The sequence below is a fragment of the Phascolarctos cinereus genome, unplaced genomic scaffold (genome assembly GCF_003287225.1).
Source record: "Phascolarctos cinereus isolate Bilbo 61053 unplaced genomic scaffold, phaCin_HiC Scaffold_3;HRSCAF=262, whole genome shotgun sequence".
Taxonomy (NCBI): Eukaryota; Metazoa; Chordata; class Mammalia; order Diprotodontia; family Phascolarctidae; genus Phascolarctos; species Phascolarctos cinereus.
Window position 1 is genome coordinate 192,188,385 of NW_027555736.1, and position 26,259 is coordinate 192,214,643.

Here is a 26,259-nt window from a genome sequence, read left to right on the forward strand (position 1 = left end):
TTACTAGTTGTGTGACTCTGGACAAGCCATTTAACCCTTGTTTGTCTCAGTTTCTTCAAGTGTAAAATGGGGATAATAACAATAGCTATCTTGCAGAATTGTTGTGAGGATCAAAAGAGATTTTGTGAAGTGTTTAGCATAATGCCTGTCATGAGTAGGTATTATATAAATACATATCCACTCCACTGCCTTATTTCCTGTAGTTAGTAAGTGATAGGCCTGGAACTCAAATTTTCTTACCTCCAAGTTCAAGTCCAACACTACCGGACCACCATGTTGTCTCTCAGGCATAATTTTGAAAAACATACTAAATTCACATTTGCATCTCCATTCTCTTAATTTATCTAGTTTTCTAATTTCTCGGTAGGAAATTTGGCACCAGATGAGTATCATAAAGATTCCAGAGAAAATTTCCTCCAAATCTGATTCTATCATCTGCTGAATTCATTTATTTCTGAAATACTCAATAAAAATTCAAATACAACAAGATAGCTACCAGAAGATACTCTGTCCAGAAACCTGTGGGCCAATACAAACAGCTTGAGTGTGGCTTATTTTTTCAGCCTTTCCAAAGATTTAGCTCTGCAGATTTTCCTTTGTCAAATATCTCTTTTCCTCCCACAAAGTTCCACTTTGATAGCTCCTCATGCTATGGAATACAGGCTGAAAGTATAAGCTTTCCTCAAAGCTTAAGCCAGCAGAAAGTGAGCCCTGGTAAACTCAATCATGCCAGCAAGAAGTTAAAGACTGGTCTGGCAGAAATTATCTTAGAAACAGCTCAGCTAAGTTCAGAAAGGCTCATCACCATAAGGTTGGCCCACCAGGTGCTGACATTTTTTTTTACTATAGAAACTTAAGAAGCCACCCACGAAAGCATAAAAGAACTCTAGACTACATCAGTGGAAGCAATCTTTTACATCATCATAGTCACAGATCTATTGAAGTAAGCCCTCTTTTAACAGCATTTCTATCTGGTACTAAGTAATTCAATTTTTTTAAAAAGTATTTATCATCTGCCAATGATATTCCTGGAACCAAGCTTGGTGCTAGGAATACAAAGACCAAAAAAAAAACCAAATGCACTAGTTCCTGCTCTCAAGGAGTTTACCCACTGTATATAGGGATATCTATTGCTAATCAAATTTGAGGATGACATAATCTAAATAACTGAATAGAAGCATTTCCCACTTCATATGTGATATTCCTACTTTCTTTGATACTCCAGCTTTTGACGTATCCTTCAATAATTCCTTCAGACATAGACAATTGTATTCCTTATCAGTATAAATCAAATGTAATATTCTACTACTCCAATGAATCTGGGATCTGAATGATAATGGGAATTTTCTCACGTGATGTGGATCCCAACCTTTCTCTGTTGCATTATTTAAGACATTTATTCATTCCTATAATGCCATCATCAAAAGTCCACCCTATCTACATTGTCTTGTTCTCTGTATATTGCATTGATACTGTGTTGTTTTATGTTTTCCACTAGCCATCTTTCATAAAACTCAACTCCAAAGCCTTATCATAGCATGGCAATGAACATAGGGGCTCAGGCTCTGCCAAAAGAGTATCAGTTCTTGTAACATTCAGCATGCTTGAGAAGCTTGGGTCTAGTCCAGTGAGAAGACTCTTTCTACCTTTTAATAATGAGTCTATCTAAGTGGAGAGAGGCTCACAAGCAGTAGGCTGGCTACTTAGAAAGGACATCTTTGGCCATGATAACCCGTTAATTTTAAGTAAATGAAAAATGAAAGCCTGACAAGTGACGCTTCAGGAAATGAAAGGTAGCTATTTGTAGTCACAGGACAACTCTCAAAGTCTATTAATTCCAACTATACTGTATATCAAAGGGTTAAAAATAGGAATAAATTAACATTATTGTCAATCATTACATACAGAAGAATAATCAACTCAGTATGTTTATTTATCTACTTTTGCTACTTGATTAAATGAATGATTGATGACAGGTTCCTTGTTTTCTTTTCTTTCTTTTTGTCAGTATAAATGATCAGTATGAAACTAAACGGTGGCATTAAAATGAAATCATTAGCAGCCTCAAATGAAGGCGACTTCCATGCAGAAGCCTCTGTCTCCTTAGCTATTGTGGAATCTAATCAGATGCTTCTATATCTCCCAAACGGACACATAATGCAGTTAGATATACTTTATAATCAAGTGTTTTCTCCTCAGTGATTTCCAATTTGCTATGTCTATAGCCGTGTTAAGCGCAGTTCATTTTTTAAGAGTCTATTTAAATGAAGCCAATTTATATCCTTTTATGCTCCTAGTCTGTAGGTGAAATTTAAGAAGTACATTAATGTTTCACAATACATGATTAATAGAGCCAAATTGGTGGTTTGGCAAGATAAAAAGAAAAGAAACAAATCTCAAGAAATTCTTGTAGTTGATTAATTTAAAACTAAAAATCTGAAATAATTGATTATTTAATTAATCTGAATGGCCTAGGTTTTGTCATAAATTTCTAATATTAAAAAGAGCCAAATTTGTATTAGTTCTGCATCTCTTCAAATGAGTTTTCTAAAATTAGCATCGACAAGGCCACAGCACACAATCAATGAAAAAGAAAATGTGAACGATATAAGATTTAAGTTTCTTGCCAATGTCAGCCAGTCTTTTCAGCAACTGATTTGGGAAGAAAGAAAATGTCTTTTAAAAAAAATCCATTAGGCCAAAAGATTTGTCATCCATATAGTGTAAGGGCTGCTTATAACTCAGCAAGTGCTTTCTACTGCCTTCAGGTGTACCATGTTATGTGTCACCTGTTGAGTAGATTCCAAACTGAAACATTGTAAGATCTATGGGAAATCTTACCCACAGGTGTGCTATTCATTTCACTGCCTTCTCTTCCATGTATAAAGCCACCATCTTCTGGCAAGTTCTTTGAATACCTCCATGAAGTATAGCAGCTTAAAGATACAGTCACGATAAAGGACAAGAGTTAACCATAAAAAGAATGTAAATATAGATTGGAAACAGAGAAGGAATATTACAAAGAATAATCATGGGTCAAATGGAAATCTTAGAAATTTCAAACAAGTTTATTTTATATTCATTTATGTGGGCACAGATAAAAGGAAAAATGGAAAATGATGATTTTACCTAAATGAGGAGATTTAATGATTTAACTTGCAGTATAAAAGAGATCCTACTATAGTCTTCCCTTAGCAGACCACATATAGTAATATTATGTTTGGTTATATATAGGTAATACAGTTTAGAAGGATTTGATCAACTAGAAGATGGCCAGAAGAGTGAGATCAGGATGCTAAAAGGGCCTAAAGAGCATGCCGATTAAAAAGTTGTTTGAAAAATCTAGACATGCTTTGTTTGGAGAAGAAAATTTTTAGTTGTCAAAGGGTGGTAGTGGTGACAACTATCTTTAGCCTAACTGGCCTAATCATGAAGAAGAAGAAAAAAGAGATTTATTTTGTTCTGCTTGGCCCAGAGAACAGAATAAGGAGAAATGGGAAGAAGTTGCAAAGTAGATAATTTTGGCTGGATGAAAGAAAAAAAAAACAATCCTAACAGTTATGAGAAAGTGGAATAAACTGCCTTGGGTAGTAGTGGCTTTCCCCTCAATAGAGATTCCTAAGCAAAGCCCAGGTGACCACTTGTAAAAAAAAAAAAAGACTGGCATGTAAGTATGGGTTGTACTAGACAGCCTCTAAGGTCTTTTCAAATCCTGAGACTGCAATTTCATGGAAAGGAAAGTTATCCCACAGAAACAGGCTGAAAAGGGGCAAGAAGGAAAGAAAGAAAAAAAGCAAGAAAGAAAGAAAGAAAGAAAGAAAGAAAGAAAGAAAGAAGAAGGAAGGAAGGAAGGAAGGAAGGAAGGAAGGAAGGAAGGAAGGAAGGAAGAAAAAAAGAAGAAAGAAAAGGAAAGGAAAGAATGAAAGAAAAGGAAAGTAAAGGAAAGGAAAGAATGAAAGAAAAGGAAAGAAAGAAAGAAAAGGAAAGAAAGAAAAACAAAAATAAAAACAAGAGAACATGTTAAACTGGCAATGTGGAGATTATGAGTTCTATCAATCACTAATTGACTATGTGACACTCAGTGAGTCACTTTATGAGTTTGTACGAATGGTATTGGAGAGTGTGTAAGAGTCAATTTGACAATAAACAATAAATATTTATTGAGCTTCTGCTATGCATAAGGCTCTGCGTTAATTCCTAAGAAGAGTGAGAGATACAACACAGGCTCTTCTCTCACAGAGCTTACAATTAAATAGGAGGAAAAAGAAATATACAAATAATTGTAATATGAGAGAGATAAAGGCACTGGATGTATTGGAGAGGTAAAGATGATTTTCATCAGGAGGAGGGGAAAAAGAATCAGCAAAAACTTCATAGAAGAAGTGGTATTTGTGATGGGCTTTGAAGGAAGAGGACGTGGAGAAAACATTCAACACATGCAAATGGTGGTGGTAGTAGGGAATCTATCCTAAGACTAGGATGGAATTAGAAAAGACACAGAAATCAGAAAAGACAGGATTAGGACAAAAGGATGATTGTTTTGGCTTGAACCTACAATATGGAAATAGAGTAAAAGGAAGACTTGACAGGTATATTGGAACTCGATTGTATAGGAACTTGAACACCAAAGGTCAAGTCTCCATACTTTCTGTGGTAGGCAAATGGAAATCCTTGAAGATTTCAAAGAAACAAACTTCTGATTTTTTTTCAATTTATGACTATCAAGTATCTTTAAAAATTTTTTTCATTGTATTAAGGAATCATGAGTCTCTCTCCACAAGTTAACATAATAGCAATTACAGAGCAAGCCACAGAATCATAGATTTAGAAATGGAAGGTACCTCCAAAGTCCTCTATTCAATCCCCTTATTTAATGGATAAAGAAATTGAGACCAAAATGATAATGTACCTTTTTAAGATCACACTAGAAGTGAGAGAACCAGGAGCCAAGTCTTTTGACTCCTAAGTCAGTACTATGATTGGTGATGGATGATTCTTAGACCAACATATCTTATTTCTCAGGAGCAAAGTTATGTACACTCTAAGAAAGCTAGCTAAAGTTGTGTTGTAGTTTGTGAACGTGGATTGGCGTTTTCTTTTTTTGTTATACAAATCAACTCATACAATAATTGAGTAGGTGGTTTCCTTTGTCATTAGACATCAAGCCACCTACAATGAAACAGATAAAGTAGATAGTTCACTATATATATATATATATATATATATATATATAATACCTACTATATGGAATAGTTTGCCTCCTCATCTCTGCTTCCAGGCTTCCTTCAGGTCCCAGCTAAAATCTCACCTTCTGTAAGAAGTCTTTCTCAATCCACCTTAATTTTAGAGTCTTTGCTCCATTGATTATCTCCTATATATCTTGTATAGAGATTGTCTGTACATATCTGTTTGCATATTGTCTCTCCCGTTAGACTGAGAGTTATCTCCAGAGCAGGAACTGTCTTTTGCCCTTGCACCACTAGCAGTGGGTGCTTAATAAATGCTTAGCGACTCACCAATATGAATATATGTCTCATAGGGAAGCAAAAGAGTTATAAGCTAAATAGAGGCACTTAGTGGCACAGTGGATAGACCACTGACCTTGGTATCAAAAAGACCTGAGTGCAAATTCTACCACAGATGCCTAGGTAAGTCCCTTCAGTTATTCTGGCCTCAGTTTCCTCATATATAAAATAGATGTCATTGTATTTTTTATTATACTGTTATGGAAATGCTTGTTATATTCCATAAATTAAAAAAAATTAATTTTGAAAATAAAACTAGTCCAACAAATGATCAATCGATGCAAAAAAAAATAATAGTACCTACCTCCCAGGGTTGTTCTGAGGACATAATGAGATAATATTTGTAAAGCATTGTGTAAACTTAAAAACTCCATATAAAGGCTATTATTATTAAATTTAACAGTTGTGTGAGGAAGGCACAGTATATAACATCATCCCATTTTCCTCTCTAAAGATGATACATGATTAAATGGATTCAATCTGATACTCAAATATACAGAATTATGGCAGAATTAAATCAGGCAAAGATGCAAAGAGATCCTCTTTCATCATATACTAGGGATCATATATCTAAATGTATACCTCTCACACTACCAAATGGATTTGGGGTCTAGTGGAAACTATTGAATCTTCTGGTCATATCTATGTTTCCACTGAAGATGTGAGAATAGGGAACTAGACCTGATCTCATTTTTCATGCTTAGGTATACTTTGCATACACAGATCTTCTAGGCAACAAAACCACCATTTGGACATAAAATCTCATCAATATAAATGAAGTAATGGAACAAAGAATTTTGAGATCATCAAGTCTGATCCTTTCATTTTACAGGGGGGAAAACTGAGACCTAGGTAGGGGAAGTAATGTGTTCAAGGTCACAAAGGCAAATAGTAACAGAGCTGGGTATCTGAACCCAAGGTCCTCTGACTTAAAGTCTAGTGCCTCTTGATTGCTCTAAATGAAGCTCGTGGGACAGTGGAGATAAAGTGCTGGGCCTAGATCAGGAAGACCTGACCTGACTCTAGACACTTGACTACCTGTGTGACCCTGAGCAAGTCATTTAACCCCTGTTTTCTTCAGCTTCCTCGACTGTAAAATGAGGATAATAATAGCATCTACCCCTAGCATTGTTATGAGACTCAAATGAGACCTTATCTGTAATAGTGCATGGTGGCTGGCACATAACAGGCACAATATAAATGTTTATTCTTTCCCTCATTTCATTACACCAATAAGGGAATGGGATGCTTCAGGAGGTAGTGAGTTTTCCTCACTGAAATATCTTCTAAACAGAAGCTTCAAAGAGTGATGACTAGTTACTGATATGGGAAGCCCTTTATAATCAACTGGCTGTCTACATACAGTCAAATCATTGATTTGTTAGAACAAAGGTCAAAATTAACATTAAACTAGAAGGAAGGACAAGGATAAGAAGTCAAAGCATGCAATTATAATAGGTTCAACCCTACTTCCTAAAAAAAAGATACTGACTCTCAAAAAAAAATGAGAAATGGATAAAAGTAAAGACATTAAGACATTGACTCTGATTATGGCCACTTCTTAGAGAAGTTAAAATGATCATCACAATGAGGAGCCCAGAAGAGACCAGAAATCATTTTATCCAGCAAACACTTGATCTCCTTGTCAGACAAAGAAATAGGACAGCCAAGGGCAAAACCAGTTTAGAGGACAAATGGAAATGTCAAAGAAGAAGATAAAGCAGCAAGCAAAAACTGGACCCGATGTAATACATATCATAGAAATGCATGCTGGAGCTGATGCAATTTTAAAGAAAGGTAGGGCTCAGTTTTCATATGGACTGCTGGGCTTAGAATCAGAAGAATACTGGGTTCCACTACTTAGAAAATGAATTAGGTTTTTCTTAATTGTTAAGGGATTCTTTCAATTTATCATATTTCCTCATATATTTAAAATATATTTCACACAAAAAGGCAATTTTCCAATTCACATATATTGCATAAAATAAGGTACTTCTCCCATTGTACAGAAAGGGATTATTCCTTTGACATGAGAAACAAATGTGAATATTTCTAATTTTAATAGAAAATTATTTTTCCTATACACACTTTCCCCAGTTCTGTCAGTCTACCTTGAACACTCGTAGCCATTCACTTTTTATAGTATGAGGAAATATTTTGAAATAGTTTGGGATAATTAAAATGTTTAAATGGCATGTCTGTAGTGATACAGAGAGACTTAATCTGTTTTAGCACTTCACAAGTCCAAAGCATCAGAACAGACTTTAGAGCTTTTGAGGCGTCAACATAAACATGACTAAATACTCTTTTGAATTTGGCAAAAATGCTTCTAGTTTAATGATACCTATAACTTCATTCAACTGGATACATTTTAAACACCAGTTGAGATATGGAAATATTGAATTTAAAAGCCAGAGGATAAGTTCTTTAGATTCAAATGTTAGCTATGTGACTCCTGGGCAAGTACCCTTCTCAGTTCCCTTATCTATGAAATAAGGATAACACAACACTTACTTCTCAGGGTTGTAGTGAGAATAAAATGAGTTAATATTTGTAAAGCGCTTTGCAAACACTGAATTGCTAGATAAATGCATGTTCTCCTCTTCCTCTTCCTCCTCCTCCTCCTCATCAATATTATCATGGCAGCTCTTGACAATGGGCATCAATCTATAGTGATCATCTCTGTTACATGCTGATATTTTTAAATTATCTCTAACCCTCACTGTAATTCTAACCTTTACCTTGACCCATCTCCATTCAATGTTATGCCTTGGCTACAGAGGCTGAATCTACTGGATATCTCTTCTTCCCTGAGAAGTTTATATTGCAAACATATCATTGGTGCTCAGTTAAGCCTGAACAAAGAATGTAATTGCTGTTATGAAGATATCCATGGAAAGAATTTAAGGTAATGGTAAGAATGGGAATAAAGAAATGTGTTTAATAGTTTAGAGGATCACGCAGGAAGTTAAAAACTTTGGGAGAATGATGACTATAGGTTTATTGGATCATAGATTTAGAGATGGAAGGCAGCTCAGAGATCATCTAGACCAAACTTCTCATTGTACAGACAAGGAAACTGAGATCAAGGTAAGTTAAGTGACATCATAGAATCACAGATCTAAGAAAGACATTAAAAGACATATAGCCCAACCCTCTCATTGTACAGATTAGGAAACTGAGGCCTGGGGAAGATAAGTAACGTGTCCAAGCTCACACGAGTAATAAATGTCAGAACAAGAATGAAGAAATAGGGGAACTGTATTCTATTAAACATTTGTTGAGGCAGAAGACAACAGTTGTCATTTGACAATCTTTTCCACAAGGGTATGTTACCTATGAACAGTTCAGTTTTATCTTCTTATTTCTATCAAGGGGATTCTCAATAGAATCAACCTTGGCTGGTTCTATCATGGTAGTTTTGGGACTATAATCCCAAGCACAGATCCCAAACTGGAACCATGACTCTGAATTGACACTTTTTTCAGCAAAACTGCCTGGCTCTCATGTTTCTGAACTATAGAGAATTAACATGTTTCTGGCATTTTTTTTCAGCACTTAAGCTCATTTTCAGGAAATGGACAGCTACAAAAACAATCAAAACCCAGACTCATTAAGAGTTTATTTCCTCAGAATGCTGTGAGTTGATCAGCAAACTGGCACTTATCTGCTTGGGGCTGGGGAGGAGAATACCCCCAAAGTTCTTTATTTTTCAAGGGGCATGGCAGGGCTGAAAATGGTGAATTTGATCATGTTACATCCTACCTTATCTCATTTAAGGCTGACTGTGTTTTCTTTACAAGGAATGAAATTTTAGCAGGAGCAGAAGCCAAATACTTAAAATGAATGATCAACGTATGATTCGTATGAATTTATTCTTTCATGCTGTTCTGCTTAAAAATAGCATCATAAATGCACATCTGCAAAGACCATGCAACTCCCCCCTTTCCTGAATTGTACAAATTATTAGAGTCGTTGACAAAAGATTGGGTTTTTTCTTGTTGTTTAGGGGTTGGTCTGGGCTCTCTCATTGGCAGGCTGCCATTCTCTGAGCAGTAGAAATGTTGCTTGCAGGAAGCCACATTGTACAGAACAGCTGTTCTGCTAAAACATTGAGTGAGCAACCCAAGAAATGACTGCCTTCATACGGGAAATAAAATTTCATTCCTTCTTTTTGTGCTAATTTAAACGAAAGAAAACTACATAACACTCTCTCCTCCCCCACCCAGTTTCCTCTTCTACTTTTGGGCATTACAGCATGCATGGGTCTTAGTTAATTTTTCTGATCCCTCCTCTCCAGTGACATGTGACATTTGGATCATCTATTGAGGATCTCCCAGCACAGCAACTGTTTGTCTGATACCACCTTTTACATATTTGGGCCTAAGCTTTTAAAAATATTGCATATCCAGTTTAATGCAATTCAACAAGCATTTTTTTAGTGCCTACTATGTGCACACACACACACACACACACACACACACACACGGAAATAGACCGTTTTAAATATAAGCCTCCTTTTTTATACCTACACCAAACTCTAAGAAGATCTGGGAAATAATTCAGTTTAGTTGTCTGAATGCTTGACATTCCTTCCTTACCTCCACCTCCACGCTCCTTCCTGGTTTCCCTCAAGTCTCAACTAAAATCCTACCTTTCAAAAAAAGGTTTTCTGGATCCCCTTCAACTCTGCTGCCTTCCTTCTGGTGATTGTCTTCAATTTATCCTATACATAGCTTGCCTGGGCATAATTGTTTGCATGTTGTCTCTCCCATTAGACTTTGGCTATATTTTTCCTTTCTTTGTATCCCTGGTACATAGTAAATGCTTAATACATCTTGACTGACTGAATGATTGAATGAATGAGTATATGATATTCATATTTTATGTTATTTGAGATTGGTTTGGAGTAATCAGAATGTATATAATTAGCTTGCCTCATTCATAGCATTTTTGCCGTGTGTGTGTGTGTGTGTGTGTGTGTGTATTCTTCAAAAGGAGTAACCATCATGGCACTAATTTGATAGCTGAGAAATCAGTATTATAATCATGGTTCCCTTAAAATGTTAGTGAGTTTATGGAATTTAGTGTATTTGACCCTGATTTATCCCAAGTAGTTCCACACAAACAATTAAATTAAATACTTGAGGAAATAGCTTATTTTGGAAATAATTACATAAGAAAAAAATCTACTGAACAATGTATAAAGTATTTTAAGAACAACATTCAGAGATATCATACTTTCTACTACACTGAAATTATATGTGCATTTGAGATAAAGAAATGCTATACTGATTTCAAGATCTAAGCTATGTTCAGTCAGAGTTATTGATATTTATAAACCCTTTCACCCAAATGTCCTCAGCATTCTTCAATATGCTTTGAGGTAATATCTATATTATGGCCAAATAAATGGCTAATTCAGTAAAAAAAAGTCTGGCTATATTATTTGTCTGGAATTAGTTGACCTCTCATTTCAGACACAATAGTCAATCTTGTATTAATGATAGAAATAGTCTTCAGGAGACCTTTTCCTGGTCTTATATTGGAAGTTACATCAAATACAATGCTCAAACATCTACGACTGTTTTGGCATGGGGACCTGCCTTCACCAACATGAACCTGACATCGACTTAGTACATGGTATCTAAGGACTTTCTTAAGGCATAGTAAGTTTAAGTTTCTTTCCTAGGGCCACATACCTAGTAATGGTAGGAGGCAGGATTTGAAACCAGTTCTTCTTTCATTCATTCATTCATTCATTCATTTACTCATTTATTTGTTTGTTTGTTTGTTTATTTATTTATTTTTTGTATTTTGCTAGGCAATGGGGTTAAGTGACTTGCCAAAGTCACACAGCTAGTGAGTGTTAAGTGGCTGAGGCCGGATTTGAACTCAGGTCTCCCTGATCCCAGGGCCAGTGTGCTATCCACTGCTCCACCTAGCTGCCCTGAAACCAGTTCTTTTTAACCCTTAGCTCTGAACTCCATGCCACACTAATTCTGCTATAGAAAACATATGGGACAAGAAATCAAGAATCCTGGGTTCTAAGTCCAATTCCATCATTAACTAACTAGCTTTGTGACTTTGGGCAAGCCCTTCAATCTTTCTGGATCTCAATATCCCTAAATAAAATGAGAGTGGCTTAGGTTAGATAGATGTCTTCTAAGATCCATTTAAAATTGGATAATTCTCTGACTTTATACAATTACTACTCATCTTTCAAAGTCCAGCTAAAAAGTGACTTCCTTTACAAAGCCTTCCCCGATCCCCTCAGTCAGAAGTAAGTGATGTCAAAGCTGTTTTATTACAGCTCATTAAACTTTCACATTATACTATATATTTTAGTTGCTTGCATATCTGTCTTAAGATTATCAGCTCCATGAGGGCAAAGATCCAGTTTTATTTTTCCTTTGTATTCTCCACTTTGCCATTGTAAATGCTGGATAAATCAAATTGAATTGAATTCTAATCGAAAACATAAAAATTAACAGGGCTTCACACAGTCATTTAGAAGAACACATGTATTAAAAACACTTCAGATGGAGAATTCTCATTTTATTCAAAGTGCTTATGGACTCCACTAGACATAAGGTTTAAATAGACAAAGGTCCATAGAGAGGTATATACCAGAGTATTTAGCTAAACTCTCTAACTTGAAGACCCAAGTAGAGTGGTAGTGGGTTTTTTTTCCCCCTGAAAAGTAAGAAAATGTTAGTAGTCCTTGATCTGTACTGAATAATAAAAACATTATTACCCCTTAAAGTAAAGTAGACCAATGCCCATGAATCTTTGTTGACTTCCATGATGGCCTAAGTCACATCGTGAAGATTCTAACAGACTGCCTACTCGATGAAAACGAGAGTGTACCACTGATTAAACTACTAAAGGTTTCTAGCAAAGGAACTACTGTGACTGCTATAGGCAATGCAGAATGTGCAAAGCCATGCATCAAATACGCAAATCAGATTGATGCTATACTTTATCAAATGTGTAACTAGGAAGCTTCTGCTCAATGAGAGAGGCAAAAAACAAGGTAAACCTGCATGCATTCCTACATACATACATATATATGTAAAATGTTTTTCCTTCTTCCCCTCCCTTTTGTCTCACTGTCTAAAATTGACTTTTTTCCTCAACCAGGAGGATTGGTAGCAATTTTGTTTTTTTGCTAAAATTTGCCTTAAAAAACTAGTAACTGCCAAATCTTAAAGAAAAGTAATATTTTAAAGTATTTATATGAAATAAAAATATGTATAGAAGCTATTTTCTCATTAAATCTGATATCAAATATATATTCTCTCAAACTCCAGACTGCAAAATCACACATGGAAAAAAAAAAACCACATGCTTTAATTAAAAGATAGTATTAGGAGTCTCTTGATCCCCACAGTGTCCTAAGAAGTGCTGAGTAATAATTCCCTGTACTTGAACCAGTGTACCTAGTATAATGCTATCTGATAAGCATATTCAACATTTGTTGACGAACTGATCCTATATCTGCAGAAAACCACAGAAGTGTAAGAATTTGTTAAAATTGCATGTTTTCTTTTTAAAATTATTTTAATTAAATTTTCTTAATTTGATCAAGAGGGGCAGTATTATGTAATGAACAGAGGGCCACCCTTGGGATCGGAAGACAGACTGGCTGTGTCATCCTGGATAAGTCACTGAGCTTCTCTGTTATCAGGCAAATCTCTAAAGCTGTAAGTTGTAGGATATGTTGACCTGCCTTGGCAAAGATACTGGAATGTTTTGCCATTTCCTTCTCCAGCTCATTTTATAGATGAGGAAACTGAGGCAAACAGGGCTAAGTGATACAGCCAGGGTCACACAGCTAGTGAGTATCTGAGGCTGGAGTTGAACTCAGGGCTTCTTGATTCTGGGACTGGTGATCTCTCTACCAAGCAACCTACCTGCTGCCTTTCACAATATGGCTCCAATCTACCTTTCTGGGATTTGCTTCATATTTCTCCCCTCTACACTGCTTACACCCTGAATTTAACATTCCATCTCCCACCTTGCTACCTTTGCATAGGGTGTCTCCCATTGCTAGAATGCACTCCCTCTTTACCTAGATTTCTAGTCTCTAGCTTCCTTCTATGCTGACAGTGGGCTAGCTCCTCCCAGGACATCTAATTTAAGGAGGCAACTGAAGATAAAGATTTCTTCATGCCTCTCCAGTCCTCACTGTTGACAGGACTTTCCCACAAGAGAAAAACTTTTTCAGCACAGAAGCTAACTCCACCCCTGGACCACTTCTCACATTGGAAGTACCCTCTGTCCTCAATGCCTCACCTTCTGATTGGCTAGTTTCTCCCAGAATTTCCATTTGAAGGAGGAGGGCCAGGTCAAAGATATCTTCATCCCTTTCTAAGCTGTAATCCTCACTCTCTCCACAGAATTTTCTCTACTATGTCTCTGTGCTGGGTATCTTCTTCCTTGCCTTCTTCTTCCTTTCACCTTGCTTTTAATATGTGGTCTTCCCTCATTAGAATGCAAGCTCCTTGAAGGCAGGAACAGTTTTTCTTTTTGCTTCTATTTGCATTCCCTGAATTTAGCATAGTGCCTGGCATATAGTATGCATTTCATAAATGTTTACTCACTAACTTATTTGCCATCCTTCATAAGAAGGATTCTCCACATTCTCTCAGTTGTTAGTGCTTTCTGCTTATATTTATTGCCAGACATTTATTTATCTATTTATTTGTTTATACCCTTTAGCAGACTGCAGATTCCTTAAGGGGAAGGACTGATTTTCATTTCTATCACTTTATCCTCAGTGTAAGGCACAATGTCTAGATGTAGCAAGCTATATAACATTCTTGTTGAATTGAAATGAATTCATTTGGGTAATTATGAATTCTTTATATGAAAACCCTAAACTTCTAAAGAATAGTTTTATTTTTCTCCTAACATTACATTTTACACTATGCTTAATAATAATAATTTAACATTGGTAGAGCACTTTAAGGTTTCAAAAATGTTTTCTCTTAACTCAGTGAAGTCATTTTTATGAAGTTATATGTAAGGGGGCAGCTGGTGGCACAGTAGATAGAGTACCAACCCTAGAATCAGGAAGACTCATCTTCATGATCAAATCTGGCCTCAGAAACTCACTAGCTGTATTACCCTGTGTAAGTCAATTTATCTTATCTGACTCAGTCTCCTCATCTGTAAAATGAGCTGGAGAAGTAAATGACAAATCACTCTAGTATCTTTGCCAAGAAAACCCCAAATAGGGTCACAAAGAGTTAGACATGATTGAACAACAAAAGAGTATAAAAAAAAGACAAAATAGGCCCTTCCCTAAAGGGGATCATAATCTAATGGGGAAAACATGTCACAGATCTGATAATACAAGTAATATATGCAATCAATGAAAATTAATCTCAGAGAGGAATGAGCAGAGGTGTGGGGTAAGACAAGAAAAACCTACTATGGAGGTGAGCTTTGATTTGACTTTTTAAAAAAATCTAGAGAGAGAATGTAACTTTGGAGAGGACACTTTCAGTTGAATGATAAGGTCCAAAGCTAGAGTGCAAGGGGTTTAGAATAAAGTGAGATGAAGAGGAGTGAAGACACCTAGTGTAAATATTTTTTTTTCTCAATGAGTTCATCTGAGGTGAAAAAAAGATACAGAAAAATGGTTAGCGGGGATAGTTCACCCTAGTAAGTGATTTTGTTTATTTGTTTTTTGGGTGGTGAGACACAGATATTTTTTAGGAAGCTCAGAAGGGACTAGTTGATAGGAGAAACTGAAGATAAAAGTGAAGACTATAGTATGGGCACTCTTCTGGCTAAAATGGGATCGAGGATGCACATAGAAGGGTTCACCTTTGCAAGGACAAAAGGCCACCTTTTCCATATCAGACAGCTCACTACCACTTGAGAACTTTTGAATGGGGAAGAAGAGAGGAGATGTCAAAGTGACCAAAGAAGTCTAGATATGCAGAATGAACTAGATGGACTCTGAAGTCTCTTCTAACTCTTAAATTGTGTGATTCAAAGGTGGCAGAAACATGAGTAGAGAAGATAATGCATAGCTAGAGTATATGTGTGTGATCATAGTTTATTTGTAGAACCATCATCACCCCTTAAGTTCTCACTAAAATACGCACATACTTTGAAAGAGGTTTGTTCAAGGAGGACTCCTGCACTTTGGGAAAGGATAATAAACAAAACATCAACCTCATTCATTCATTAGCTGGTATTTGCTTCCCTAGAGAAGTTGGGGAAGATAGTAAGAACTTATCTCTAGTTATGATGATAATTGTTGTTGTTTGTCTTTCATTCTTGAAGAGGACCATGACATCAGGATAGGTATTGCCACGACTTGCAAGTGAATTGGATTCAAGTGATGAGGACTATGCAAAGTCACCAGCCTCACTTTCTCCTCTGGAACCATCTGGGCCCAGTGGCATGATATAGATCATAAAGACTGGAGATGGCACAGGATAAAGTGGGAGACCTTGGCTTTTTTAAGGTCTTTCCCAGGTGTTAGGTGGTACAATGGATAGAGCACAAGCCTGGAATCAAGAAGACTCATCTTCATGAATTTGAATCTGGCCTCAGATCCATACTAGCTGTGTGACCCCGGGCAAGTCATTTAAATCTGTCTGTGTCAGTTTCCTCATCTATAAAATGAGCTGGAAAAGGAAATGACAAACCACTGGAGTAAAAGGATAATAATAGCAATACAAATACAGTAGAATACAAATAATCAGAGGGATAACAACAAGACCACCAGAGAGCATTGATAGAGCTTTTTAAATTTTGCAAAAGTGTTTTATATACATTATCTCATTTGATCCCTGAATGTAAATGGAGGCTTGTTTATCTTACTTATCTGAGTGCAGAGTCAAATATCTTGATTGTTTCCCAATGCCCTGAAATGCTTTCTGAGTTTGCTCACCATAAATTGGTACAGCAGCAAATTGCTTATTTTCTGCATCTATCTCACTTATATAAAGGCCTTATATAAAAAAAGATAATTGAACATGGGGGAAAGGGGTATAGACAAACAGATGGCTAAACCGATGTGTGGCTAGGCTGGAGGTGATAATCTCTTTGATATGGTGGGGATTATGCCTTTAGAATCAAAGAACATGCCTCAGTCACTTACAGCCTTTGTAACATTGGAAAACTCACTTAACCTCCCTAGGACCCAGTTTCTTCCTCTGCAGAGGGGATAGAACTAGATGGCTTTTGAGGTCTCTTCCTCTTCTGTAATTATACAATCCAATGACTAAAGATTCTAATCCTAGCAATGCCTCTATGCTGTTTGGCATAGTAATTTATATTTATTTTTGTGTAAAAATACAGGAACCTGACGATAATTAAGTCCACTTTGAGCTCTAATTGTCCAGTAATGATCTTTAAGACTGACTTCCCTTCTAAAACTGAGGATCCTTTCCTTCACAAACACCCTAGTCAACATTCTGGAAATTTATCAGCATGTTATAGACAGAAAAAGGCTGTAAATTACCATAATCATATAGTAATAATGATAATAACTATAATAATAAATTGCTATTGTTTAATCATTTCAGTCATTACGGACTCTTCATGACCCCATTTGGGCTTTTCTTGGCAAAGGTACTGGCATGGTTTGACATTTCCTTCTCCAGCTCATTTTACAGATGAAGAAACTGAGGCAAACAGAGTTAAGTGACTTACACAAGGTCACACAGCTACTAAGTATCTGAGGCCAGATTTGAACTCAGGAAGACGAGTCTTTCTGACTACAGGCCTGACGCTTTAACCACTGCACCTCCTAGCTGCCCAAGATACAGGAGCTGAATTGAAATGAATAAATTGAAATTTAAAATTAAAAATTCATTTTCACCATGTAGGGGCTCACAATGATATGGAAAATATTCAGTCAAGTCTAGGAATTAGAAAGATCTGAGTTCAAATCTGGCCTCAGACAGTTACTTGCTGTGTAACTATGGGCAAGTCATTTAACCTTTGCCTGCCTAGGTTTGACTATCTGTAAAATGTGGATAGTTGTAGCAACCAACCTTATCCCTATCGCACACCCATATCCTCCACATATTTCTCCTTTCTTACAATTTTGCCTTTCCTTCTTTCTCTCCTAACTTCTTTTGTTCTCTTATTTTATTTTCTTGTTATAGGTCTATGACTTGTGTCAACAATTGCTATTCACAAGCATTGCTTGTATATCACTGGTGACATTTTCTGATAAAACTGTAGCTGAACCCTGATTTTAGAGAAGAGCAACATCAGGGCTTTCTCTAGACTAAAAGAAACCTTTGGAAACTTTTCACTCTCCCTGAAATAGTGCTTCCATCCCAGGTATCTATCCCTCTATCGAGGAAAATATCCATCTCTTCCAGGTGTTACTGAAATAAATTTAGTACCCTGAAAATTCATTTATACATATGACTGGCCTTCATAGAAAAATGATTTTTAAATGATTTTTTTAGATAAAGTAGTTCATGTACTCAAACTTAATTAAAGTTTGCTTTGCAATAAAAGCTTTAAAACAAAATTCAATGAGACCAGAGCTTCTGAAAGCAACAGTGAACCTTTGTCAAATACATCTGGCATCACCATCATCATAATTATCATTCCCTTTTGCACAATATTGTATAGTTTACAAATCACTTTTTTCATCACAATCTGTGGAGTAGGATATTGTACTGTTGTTATTCTTCTTTTAGAGACGAGGGAACTGAGTCCCAAAGACATTGAGTCACTTACCTATCGTTAAAGAGTAAGAAACACAAAACCAGGTCTTCTAACCCTAAGTCTCCTATTCTTCCCATTATACTAAGCTATTACAAGGGCTTAGTAACTGTGTCTTCATTTTCCATATTTTTTTTATTACTCTAATTCAATGGACATGGTGCTACCTTTGAAAACATCAGGAAGCTCCCATTGATAAAGGGGTTAAGATAACAGAGAATAGTGATTTCTTCTGCAATCATTCTTCTCATTATTTATGCTCAGGGAAAAACCCTTCATGTCAAGTATGAAGGATGTTGACATGGTATTATGAGCAAACTCATGCTATGTGTTCTATCATGAGGCGATGTATGGAGAATAAAAGAGTTAATTCTTCCAAATGAACTCCTGTCCAAGGTCCTAACATCACCCAAAAGACAGAAAACGATAATAACACATAATTAAAAAGCATTCTTGGAATCAGACCTGAGAAAATGTAATCATATCTTATTACACTTTTAATACCCTACTAAAATTGGGTACTTGCCACCAAAATAAATAGAAAAGAACATTTCCTTGAAGGCCTTTGTATAGATGGTTATCAGTTTACATTTCATGCTGTTGTGGATTTTGAATGGATGTGTATGGAACTCGCATAAGTCCAAAATAAGGGAGATGATCAAACTGGTAGTTAAAGATCAGAAAGGGACATATTGCAAGATGCTGAGCATTCTTATTAACTTAACCTGAGAATGAAAAAACATGTGCATTGTTTAGAACACAAGGGCACAATCAGGGAAGGAAGGAAGGAAAGAAAGAAGGAAAAGACTAAACCAGACAGAGAGAGAGAGAGAAAGAGAGAGATGGAGGGAGGGGAGAAGGAAGGGAGAAAGGAAGGAAGGAAGGGAGAAAGAAAAGGGCACAGGGATAGGAATGCATGAATAAAATTCAGTTCTAGAATGCTTCCATCACATATGATTTTCGATCAACAATAGGCTCTCAAATGGGGCAATACTTAAGACTTTCTCTTGATGAAAGTAAACACAAGTTGACACAGGGTAAAGCACCAGGAAAGGGGCTGACTGATCTCTGGTTTACTTGTGATATGAGACATTTTTACAAAATCATATTGGAGAACGTTTGCTCATCAGTCAGACAATCCTCTGGGATCACTGCCTCACTGCCGAAACAGAAATATGTTTCAGAAAATACCATTTCGGGTTTGGAGGATGATCATTACAGGTTTAACCCATGAAATGACTTTGGAGTCAGTTCCGTTTTGGGTTGCCCTCATCAACTGTTTTAAATGAACTTGTCAAACATCTTTTTCTAGCTAAGATAGCAGGCACCAGCTAAGGAGTGACCATGCATTACTTAACTAGCAATCTGAGTGTCTCAACTTTCTGTCATATCCACCCACTTTATTTAAAACAGTGTCTATGATGGTATAGGGCTCGTTAGAAGCAGATTCTATTAGAAGAGATCAACTATACAGTGAGAATTAAATGCAGTCAGTTACATCCTGTCTTAAATGTGATTTAATTTATTTCTAAACCCCAGGTGTCTTGCAAATACATTGATTTTTTTTCTCTAAAGATTATAAATGTCAGTCATGTATTGTGCATATTTAAGCATTGTTACCTAACATATGTATAATAATCTTGTGATTTTAAAACTGTAATATTTAAATGAAAATAAACATAGGCCCATAATTGTTCATATTCCTGGAGTAATAGTATCTCAGATGACATGTTCGCAAAATGGACTGGTCTGCTATATTAGAAAGACAGAAAACTTATCTAGTTTTAGCAAATGTCAAATCAGCAGCTATTGCTTTTAAGATTAATAAAAGATACAATGGTTTGTAGATAGCCTCTAAATAAAGATTACTATGAATGGAGAAGTGATTTACCAACAGTCACCACAATGATATTTCTTTAAAGGTTACAATCATCAGTTATTTAACTGAAACACTGCTGAGAATGCCTGGTCATTTCTTGAATAATGCATAATGTTCATTGTAGATTGGATCTGTATTATAACAATACAGATATTTCGAAAATAATGGAGAAAACTATCTGTTACCCTCCAATTGCTTAACATATCATTTCCATGAAGTAATTGACTCAGGAAACATTACACACTGTCACCTAAGTGTTCCTTCTGCAAGCACAACTTGGAATACTCTATATACTATGGACATCACAAAATAAATTCATCAGCCTTCATAGACTTTCAAGAAAAGCTATGATGACTATAGGGCAGGGTAAAGGACCTTTATGAAATACTAAATTAAATTGACGAATTCCTATTAACATCTTGGGACAAATTTAAATTTAAGCTTTGAGATTTAATTATTAACATGAACAACCCACTGTATTTTAAAAGAAGTAGTTATTTACATAGCAAAACTAATATATCATATAAATTTCCAAGTGCCTTTAAATCTTATAAACGATTGCTTGGATAGGAGCAAAGTATGTTTGTCATTTTATTGTAGGATTATGAACAATATTTCACAAGATGCTATGGACATATATATATATATATATATGTGTGTGTGTATATATGTGTATATATGTGTATATACACACATCCATACAAATATACATATGTGTATGTTCATTTATCCATAGGAACTTTTTCAATGGTAGAAAAAATATAACTTAATAAGTAAAAGTTAATGTCTTTTGATGTTATTTCAAGAATGTTTCATTTGGATGAGTTATAAGTTTACATTTTAAAAGAACTAGTAAAGTTATAAAATATGTATATATGTACATATATGTATTATATATCTATGTGTATGTGTCTATGTGTGCATATGTGTATTATATATGTATATGTGTACATATACAGACACATATATACATATAATATATGTACATACCTATACATATATACACATATATACATATATACATATATATATGCATACATATATATATATACATATATACACACACATATACATATATATAACTATATAACTATATAACTATCTATCTATCTATCTATCTATCTATCTATCTATCTATCTATATATATATAACTAGCTAATGGGAAGTGTCCATATTATAACTGTCCAATTTTGAAAGCCAAGAAAAATGGTGTAGAATCATTACAGGTTTAAATCATTTAGAGGTTTAAACTTGATATTCTGTACTACATTTCTCTACTTTTGTATCAAATATGTGTGTGTGTGTATGTGTATGTGTATGTCACATGAACTTAACATTTCAAATACTAATCATCATCTCTTTCCATGCTCCTATCCCTGGGTCCCCATTCCAGCTTTTGCATTTCCATCATTTTTCACCATTCAGTACAACATGAATGTCTTGAAGTCAAAGTCCACTTCATTTTGTCTTTGTACCCCAGTACCTAGCACAGTGGCTCTAGCAGGTGTGAAATAAAGTTTTGTTACAAAGTTTATCCAATGTATTTGATAACAAAATCCAATTAGATGGCAAAGTTTTCATTCTATTTCTCTCATACTGCCCATAATTAAATGATCTGTGAGTTGAATTGACTAAAGGAATATCTCAGGGAATAGATAACAACACATTTCTTGCCCACAAAGTGTTGAGAATCTAAAAGATTCTTTTCTAACGGCTCTAATTTTTGTTTTGCAATAATCACCCTCCTTTAAATGTCTCTCTTTTTATATTCCGTATTTTCTATCTTTTACTTCATTCTTCTTTTTAAGTCATCCATCTCAATTCCTTTTCCTTATTGTTCAATTTTTTACAAAAATTCCCTAAGCATTTCACAATTCTATCCCTACTTCCTTTCTTTGCTTTTCTCTCTGACTCTCCTGGATTCTCTTCTAGCAGATTAGACTTTTGGGGAAAAAAAGACAGTAGCATTAAGCTCTCATGCTGATACCTAACACTCAATAACAAAAAGAAAGAGTTCCACATGAATTTAAAGGATTGCCTTCTCATTCATTCAATCTGTAGTTAATGGTGCCAAATGAAGTTAGGAGACAAAAGCACAGGTGGATAATGTTTGTGTAGGTATGTAGTTATTGCTCTTCTGGGCCAAACAAAGGGATCAGGTCATTGACTCCACTGACTGCCTACTCATTGCATAAGTTCTTGTCAAGTAAAGTATACTCATGAAACCAGAGGGCAAAGGCCAAAATAGCCAAGACCTTCATTTCAATGTGCAGAAGAATGGGAGAGGACTGACAAACTAAATAAAGTAATGGAAAATGAAATTCTCGTGATCCTATCACCTGACCAATTGGGACAACCATGAAATGAGAGTCACAGGTATATGTGTGTAGGGTTTAGATCATCCCTCCACGACTGGCCCTATGAATGAGCCCCAGCCTTAAGCTGTTCGTCAGCTGTAGTGGTACATTGTTGTTGTTGTTTAATTGCTTCAGTCACGTCCAACTCTTATGACCCCACTTGGGGCTTTCTTGGCAAGAATGCTGGAGTGGTTTGCCATTTCCTTTTCCACCTCATCTTATAGATGAAGCAACCGAGGCAAACAGGGTTAAGTGGCTTGCTCAGGTCACATAACTAGTAAGTGTCTGAGGCTGGATTTGAATTCAGGTCTTCCTGATTCCAGTCCCAGAGCTCTGTCTAGTATGCCACGTAGCTGCCCCAAAACATGTCAAATGCTTTGGAAACCTTCATGCGTTGTTGCTGTTGAGTCATGTCCAACTCTTAGGGACCTCATTTAGGATTTTCTTGAAAAAGATAGTGGAGTGGTTTGCCATTTCCTTTCTAAGTTAATTTTACTGATGCGGAAATTGAGACAAACAGAGTTAAGTGACTTGCCCAGGGTCACGAGCTACTAAATGTCTAAGGCCAGATTTGAACTCAGGAAAATGTCTTCTTGATTCCAAGCCCAGTGCTATATCCAGTAAGCCATTTAGCCACAGTGGTACAACATTTGATTAAAACAATTGCAATTCCAGAGTCTCACAGCATTGTATCTAGAAATTTGGTGAGCAGGAAGGTCCATGTGTGTCACAAAGAAACTAAATCCCTGAAATGCAACATGATGTCTTTGGATAAAATACAAACTCTTTGGTCTGGATTTTAAGATCCCCCCAAAATGTGCCTCTGACTTTCCTTTCAAGCCTTATTTCATACTGCTCTCCTTCATGAATTCTGCATTTCATCTAAATTTGACTTTCAGATCTTTTTATTTCATACTTTATTTCCTTCTCCTGCGCATTTGCACAAACCACTCCCCATGTATTGAATTCATCTCTCATTTCTTTGCCTCTCAGAATTTTTAAGGTGTAACTCAGGTTCCACATCCTCTGTAAACTGTTTTTTTGAGCTACCCTTTTCAGATTTCCTTGTACTATACTTCTTTCTCTACATACTCTACATACTCTGCATACTCTGATTCCTAGTAGAATGGAAGCTTTATTGTTTTGTAACCCCAGCAGAGATGCTTAGTAAACTGATGAGGAGGAGGAGGGAGGAGGAGAACGAGATGGAAGAGGAGGATGACAACCACATCTCCACAAAAAAAGGGTTCAGTTCAAATGCCCATTACACTCATTGAGCTTAGCTGACCCCTAGTTTTCTAAGAAAGAAGGTATACAAAAGTACTATGTAAGAGGAAATGGGAAAGTAAATCCAATATAAAAATGCTTAGACTTCAAATTATTAAGGGGTTCTTTTAATGTGTATGGATAGATAGACAGACAGACACAGAAAGATAGACAGACAGATAGGTAGATAGATAGACGGATGTAGATATCACTCAGACCTTGATCTTGAAAAACACAAAGATAATATCTATTCAATGTCTTCTGCTCGATCTTTGAATGTCCTTCTCACACTTTAGAACAAAATAACCTGGTATACTTTAAATTCTGGCTCTCCTCTTCTAGCAAACATAGGTAAACATAATCCATAAATACATGTCAATGTAAATATGTGAACAGACATAAACATGCACACATGTTTTCATGCTTTACCAGATAAGTGAGCACTGCTTTCAATCTCAATCCTATATAAAAAATGGCAGCTCCCCACTAGTACTTTTTCCTCTAGCCAGGAGGGCAAGTGAAAGTTGCTTCAGCTGCCAACACCAATGTTGCTCAATAGTTGACTATCAAGAAGCAGTCAAACACATAACCAGAGATGCCCCCTCATTTCTCAGAGGTGGCTACCTGCAATGACCATCCACATGCCTATCCTTGGTCCTACTTCACCTGGCTTTCATGTGTCAGGCTAAGGAAGAGAGCAGACTACCAGCTACTAGAGATAGCCCTTTTGCCCAGATTACACTACCTTAGAGATGCAAGATCAGTGGCCAAAACACATGTATATACTAAGTGCATTTATAAACAAGTACATCCATATGGATATGCGCATTGACACGCATCCAAAAACTTAAAATCTCATTGCTTTGGTATCATTTGGTACTCAAAATATATTATAAACTATTAGAACTTAATAGCAACATTAAAGAAAAGAGAAAATACTATCATGTGAAAGACTAAAGGAGGTTCAAAAATTAAATTCAAAAAATGAGAAATGTATCAAGGATTGGGAGGACATTACTAGATAGTTGTATATGTCAACCTTTAGGTTAACATAGTTCAATACTTATAAATAAGGCCTTTAAACTGAAATGCAGTCATTTTTGTCATACAATAAATTTATAAATCCAAAATGTCTGTTAAAACTAAGTCCTGTTCTCATCTACTTGCACTTAGAGCTGAGAATATTAGCTCCTCCCCATTAATAAATATTTCCATACCCCACCCATCAGAATTATTTTACATGGATTAGGATGGCACAAATTAAACCCAAGAATGACTTAAATGCAATTCATTTATAGGTATTTCTCTGAACCTTATAAAAATTGATAGATTACTTAGGCTGACAGTTTTTGAAAATAAAATAGAAATAGAAGAAGAGGTTTATTTCACCTTCACATGGTGTCTTTCTCATGCAGACCTCAGATTTCCACATTTGTATCCCTTTAAAGGATTTGATATGCAGGAAAAGAAGAAAGGATGATGGTAAACATTTCAATAGAGAGATTATTATAGACTACCATATTCCAGACAGAAAAAAAAATACCCTAAATCATACCTTTTACTGAAGTATTGGGTGGAGGTCCTTCCATTCTCAAGTTCCATGGAGGATCTCCCTGATTTGCAAAGTCCCTCATTTTCAGATAGCTAATTGTAAGTCGGATGATAGATGCCTTGTCAAGCTGGCTGGTGATGGCTGCAGGAAGCGGCAGCAACTTAGCCAATTCGTAAAACTCAAAATTCTCCTTTCCCCGACGGGAGCGAGCAGCATCTCGGGACTTTTCCTTTCTCAAGGCTTGTAAACTGCAACCAGATAAAAATGGAGAGTAGTGGTTAGTAACCCTAGAACTATCTTTCATTCAGAACCAACTTGCTTCCTAATTTCAATGTTTCTTCAATAATAGTCTTCAGTATCTTTCTCAGATGCTCAGGACATGGTAACATGAATTTCACAGAAATTCCTATTTATACAATGACTATGACAATTCTGTGATGCTTTAACGGCTAAGCTAGTGAAATAACTGACACTGTTGTTCTTTACAAGGTTTTTACATATTCCATCTATTGTTACATATACATACACATATACCCGTAGTTTGTATACGATTTGGTTGATGTTAATCAACTCTCAGCTAATTAGGAAATTGTGCCCGCTTTGACACTTCTGTTCTCAACTTAATGAATTGTTCATTGAACTGTCTTCATTAGATGCTTTCATTGAAGGAGAAAAGGGGAAAGGAAAAAATAGAATAGGGGAAGGAAAAGATTGGCCTGGCAGTTTTCAGGGAGTTGGAACTTACTCAGCTTTTTACATGGCAGTACTCTATAAAAATGTTCACAGTGGAAACAAAATGTTTTCACAACTCTGTCAATTTTAAAGTATATCTCACTGTAGATGCCAAAAACGAGTTTGGCTGAACATTTACAGAATTAAGTAATTCCATAGCTGCTACAGGCAGATAGATACTAGACTAATGGAAGTTTCTAAATACAGAATCCAATTTTGTTTTTACATAATTATTT

General features: G+C 35.9%; 1 protein-coding gene across 1 annotated transcript in view; it reads right to left on the reverse strand.

Moving 5' to 3' along the window:
• NPAS3 (neuronal PAS domain protein 3) overlaps nucleotides 1-26,259 on the reverse strand; it is a 1,126,677-nt gene that overhangs the window by 785,686 nt on the left and 314,732 nt on the right. Inside the window, 1 exon segment of the mRNA XM_078151394.1 lies at nucleotides 25,295-25,539. Within this exon segment, the coding sequence (XP_078007520.1) occupies nucleotides 25,295-25,539 (245 nt within the window).